This window comes from Hippopotamus amphibius, chromosome 3 (genome assembly GCF_030028045.1).
Source record: "Hippopotamus amphibius kiboko isolate mHipAmp2 chromosome 3, mHipAmp2.hap2, whole genome shotgun sequence".
Classification (NCBI taxonomy): Eukaryota; Metazoa; Chordata; class Mammalia; order Artiodactyla; family Hippopotamidae; genus Hippopotamus; species Hippopotamus amphibius.
Genome location: NC_080188.1, coordinates 106,853,751 through 106,858,927, shown reverse-complemented (window position 1 = coordinate 106,858,927; position 5,177 = coordinate 106,853,751). Strand labels below are relative to the sequence as shown.

The 5,177-nt window shown below is 45.1% G+C and overlaps 1 protein-coding gene across 1 annotated transcript; it reads left to right on the top strand.

Annotated features, from left to right (window-relative positions):
* The first annotated feature begins 810 nt into the window (after positions 1-810).
* LOC130848984 (sperm acrosome-associated protein 5-like) lies at positions 811-3,071 on the top strand. The gene is made up of 4 exons (XM_057727467.1): positions 811-975; positions 1,393-1,551; positions 2,791-2,869; positions 2,972-3,071. Exons 1-4 carry the CDS (start codon positions 831-833, stop codon positions 3,069-3,071), a joined length of 483 nt encoding a protein of 160 aa, XP_057583450.1. The 5' UTR covers positions 811-830.
* Positions 3,072-5,177: the final 2,106 nt, after the last annotated feature.

Below are 5,177 nucleotides of genomic sequence, written 5' to 3'. Positions count from 1 at the left end.
TAAGTAGAGGGTTAGGGAATTGCAGTAACACAAGGCCCAGTGTGAATGAATAAAGGTGGATAAGAGGCAGTGTAAGTGGATGAGGGAATAAAAGGTAGAATGAGAACGGGGATGCAAAAACAGTAGAGTGAACACATACATGTAATACGTAATGTGTAATACGTAATGTGTAATATGTAATGTGGGGCAGAGTCTGATTAAATGGGTGTAACGTGGGGCAGATTCCAGTAAATGAGGGTGGAACAGAGCACACTAAGTGAAGCGAGGTGAAGTAGGTGCTGACAATGAGTAAATGGAGGTAATGTGGAGCAGAGGGTAAGGGTACAGTGGTCATATTCTACGGAGCATGAGGAATCCGAGGTGGTGGTAGGCGTGGTGTGTGACCAGAGCTGACTGCTCAGCAGAATAAGTGGAAATGGAGGCAACCAAATGGTAGAGCATGATTAACTGCAGTAGAGTGGGACAGTGTTAAGGAATGTAGGGGAATGAGGGCTGAGTGTGAGGTCTAGTACCTGGGTCCTGTCTGTCCTTTGTGTGTCCCCAGACCCTCTCTCCCTGCATCCCTTTCTGATATCTCTGGGTTTCTCCCTGTTCTTGCCTCCCTCCACCTCTGTGTATACCTAAGTATCTTTCTTTTTCTTTGTGTGTGTCTTTAACAGAGCTGGCACAGGGGAGGATGATGAGACGCCCAACCCCTGGCTTCTGTGTTCCAGAATCTATCACTTGGATCTTTACTCATAGAGCCCAGAGTTCCAGCATACCCCTAGTTCTGAACACTGCAGGGTGAGTCTGAAGCAGGGAGTCAGCTAGGGGGGCTTGTGGGTATCATAATGCAGGCCTGGGGCACTACAGTGGTGACCCTGGCCATGCTGATGGCTGCCCCTGTGGATGCCAAGATCTACGAACGCTGCGACCTGGCAATGAAGCTGGAGGAGGCGGGCCTCAATGGCTTCAAGGGCTACACCATTGGAGACTGTGAGACTCCATTTGCCCCACATCCCACCCATGCCACAAGCCGCCCACCACACTCAGACCCAGGCACCCCCCCCCCTTGCCATTTGTTACTTCCCCAGGCTAGGGAATGATCCTCTCAATCACCCTCTGTGATGAGTAGTTTAACTCTTTTCATCATCATTGCCTTCACAACCACTTACCCTCACCCCTCTAACACCACCATCACTACCATCAATGTCATCACTGCTGTCAACGCCATGAATACCATCACCACCACTATTACTGGTATCTCACCAGAATCACCAACATCAACACCAAACCAAGATAATCACCCCCACAAGTGAGATGAAAACTATCCCTGCCCCACTCCTTCATCCTACCCTCTCCCCTATTCCCAAGACCCATGCCTAACTGCTACCTCCCCTCTCCCTGCCCCAGGGCTGTGCGTGGCACACTATGAGAGTGGCTTTGACACCTCCTTCGTGGACCACAATCTTGATGGCAGCAGTGAATATGGCATTTTCCAGCTGAACTCCGCCTGGTGGTGTGACAATGGTGTTACACCCACCCAGAACCTCTGTCACATGGAGTGTCATGGTGAGGCAGCACGGAGGACACCTTGAAGCCCTGCCTGGCCCCACTCCCCAACATGCAGAGGGCAAGGCAGTCTAAGCCACAGTCTTGAGTAACAAGCAGAAAAATTGTAGGGAAAGGAGCAGAGTTGCCTAGGCTATTACAGACACCAGCCTGTATCCTTACCCAGACTGCACTGAGATGTTGTCTAGGTCAGGAGGACTCAGAGCTCCCAAACCTCACCTAGAATGGAGGCCGCCATTTTCTAGGACTCAGGAAACAGGACACTTAGCTCCATGTGGAATGGAGGAGGAAACTGTTCTGATTTGGGGTTGGGGTTGTCCAGGCTCTGAAGGAAGAAGCAGATATCTGTCTGTAGGAACAGAAACAAGGTACCTCTGTTCAGAAAGGAGAGAATTTTCCAGACAAGAGTGTGGTATTGTTGAGGACAAAATTGAATAGCAGTAGAAGTTGTTCAGGATTGGCCAAAATGGTGTTTGAGGTTGTCCAAGATAGGTCAAAATGGAGAGTGAGGTTATTTGGGACCAGCCCAAGTGGAGGTTGAAGTTGTGCAAGTCCTGCCGCAGTGACAGAAGAGGTCACCCAGGACTTGCCAGCTTGAAGGTTGAGGCTGTCCAGGACTAGTGAACATGGTGGCTGAGATCACTAACTAGTCAGAATGGCAGTTAAGGTCATCCTTGTCACCATAGCAGTTGAGATCATCTAGGACCAGGCAGCATGGTAGCTGACATTGAACAGGACTAGCCAACATGGAGACTGAGGTCACTTGTAACTAGTAAAAATGGGTATTGAGGTTATACAGGACCTGACAACATAGTGTTTGACGTCCCGGGACTGACCAACCTTGCAGTTGAGTGGCTTCCCAACCAGCCAACAGCCATTGCAGTTGAGATCATTCATAACCACACAAAATGACAGTTGAAGTCATCCAGAACTGACCAACATAGAGTCTGAGGTTGTCCAGGACCAGCCAAAATGGTGGTTGAGGTTATTCATAACCATCCAATGTGACAGTCAATATCACCTGGGATCAGTCAATGAGTTAAGGTTGTACAGAACCCATCAACATGGCAGTTGATGTAATTCATAACCAGCTAATAAGTAAATCAAAGTCATCTAGAATCAGGCAGTATAGTGGTTGAAGTTATTCAGGCCCCAAGAAACCCAGAACCCCTTGTACATTCATATACTGTCACCCTGTCCCCAATACACCAGATCACTATGTCCCTCTCTCCCCCCTAGAGCTGCTCAACCGCCATATTCTGGATGACATCATGTGTGCCAAGAGAGTAGTGTCCTCACAGAGCGGTATGAGTGCCTGGTAAGTTCATGGAGATGGCTTGGACCCTGGGCAGCCAGGATAGTGGCACTGCCATCCATCAGCCTGTCCACTTCATCCTCCCTCTCTCCCTTTATTTCCCAGGGATTCTTGGAGCCGGCACTGTTCTGGCCATGATTTATCTGAATGGCTTAAGGGTTGCCATATGTATGCAAAACCTTATACAACAAAAATTTATTCATGACTCAGCTTTGTGGAGATAGAGATTTTATTTTCCTTTCTATCCTTTCTTTTGTGGATTTAATAAAGGATGATATCTATAAACAATGCAAAAGACCCCTGAGGTCTGACTCTCTTCATTTTTCCAATGCCTGAAGGTACCCCTATTCAATCATTACCTCCATATATTCAAAGTTCTAATCAGGGGACACGAGATCACTCGGGGTGGGGGTGGAGGATAATGTAGTGATTAAGAGCATAGGTTCTCCTGGGTTTAGATACCATCTCTACCACTTACTGTCCCCAAGTTGCCTTGGGTGAGGCACTTAATTTCTTTGTGCCTCAGTTTCCTCATCTGCAAAATGATGATAGTGGTAGTAACTATCTCATGGGGGTGTTGAGAAAATTAAATGAATTAATGTTTGTAAAGCACAGAAAGCCTTTGGTACACAAAACAATTCTACCTCTGGAGATAGAAGGGTGGGGTGGGGAGGTGTGAAAATTGGCTTCCCTTAAAAAGTATCACTTTCCATTGAAGTACCTACAGAGTCTTTAAGGCAGATACAGTCTCTTGGCTGGGCGGGGACAATGGAATTAGTTTCATCTTACATGGGAAGCTCAGTGGGAAATAGGATTTTAAAGTATTCACATTCTCCCACATCCTCCCACATATTACCATTCTAACTTTCAGCCCCCAATTCCTTCTTTCAGGATCAGTAACCAGTTTCAAATGACAAACTGGAAATTTAAGCCAGGAATTCAACAGCTGCACAAGGTAAAAATTATTTTTACAGGATCCCCGGGGTTCCAGTCTATGGCTCGAGCAGAGAATTTAGGAATTTGAACTTGCCATTCTTCCCCTTTGTGCTGGCCAGCCCCATGGGAAGCAGCCACCCCCATGAGGAAGCAGTCCCTCACATCCTTTGTACTCTTTGGTTGGGGTGGATATTCAATTACCCAAAGCCTTGTTTTCAATGTTGATTTCATCCAAGATAAGCACAGATGATCATTAAAGCAGCTATCTGCCACTGCATGCCAAGGAATGCCAGAGCCCCCTTCCTTAACGCCACCTGGATTTCCCCTGCCTTTAGCCCCAACCAGCCTAGATAACCAAATCCCACATTTCCCTGAGGGACCATAAACAGTACCACCACTCTGGATACCAATTTCTGAATGAGATAGTTATTTATCAAAAGCAGCATAAATAAACTCTGGTGAATTTAAGTTAAAAGCAGATCTCCTAAAAGCCTATCAGGTAGCTCATAGTAGTATTTCTGGGAAGAGTGCATGATCTAGCTCAGAAAGGGGGAAGGTCCACACAAAGAAGCAGCCAAAATCTTGACCGTAGAATAGGTTGGGACAGAAATACTGGCATTATCGACTGTTGCTACTTCTGAAAACTGCATTTGATGCCCATTTCCTTTACATTGTTCTGATTATTCATCCTTTCTAATAATTTACAACATTTATAGTATATTTATCATAATTGTTCCTGTAGTGGTTATCTTTAAATCTCTAATTTTATATCATTTGATAAACTCTTTTTTTCAGTAGATGGCACTTGCTCCCCATTATGAGAGATGTCAAAACAGCTATTCTTCATAATAGATTGTATTAGTTTTTTTTCTATGACAGTTTGGTATTAAATCTGGAATATTTCCCTTAATATTATTGCCATGGGACTATGTTTATTGAAATCAATTAAGTTGGGCTTCTCTTGATACCTGTGCCCAGATTTACCATGAGGTTTGGCTCTCATATATTCAAGGCTTCAAAGGACTGCAATCTTGAACAACTTCTCTGATGTAAAATAGTCATTCACTACACATCCATGATAACAAGTACAGAGGCCAAGTATTTTGCAACAGGATCTTGGCTCTTGCTATTCCTTCTGCCTGGAATGTTCTTACCTCCAGTATAGCTGGCTCTTTATTTTTAGAAAGACCTTCCCTGACCACCTTAGCTAAGGCATGATCCTTTCACCTCAGCTTTTTCTTTTCCTTTCACTTTTTTATGAATGATTTTCCATTTTCAGTTCTTTTGCAAAGTTTCTTTTTCCTCTGAGTTCTTTAATCCATGATGAACTTTAACTTCTGGAAGAAGTTTTTCTTATATTCAGGAAAGCCATACA

Coding starts and splice junctions, on each gene's coding strand:
- LOC130848984 (XM_057727467.1), top strand. CDS start 831: ATGCAGGCCTGGGGCACTACAGTGGTGACCCTGGCCATGCTGATGGCT. Junction 1,552..2,790: donor CTGTCACATGGAGTGTCATG/GTGAGGCAGCAC, acceptor TCTCCCCCCTAG/AGCTGCTCAACCGCCATATT. Junction 2,870..2,971: donor CAGAGCGGTATGAGTGCCTG/GTAAGTTCATGG, acceptor TTTATTTCCCAG/GGATTCTTGGAGCCGGCACT.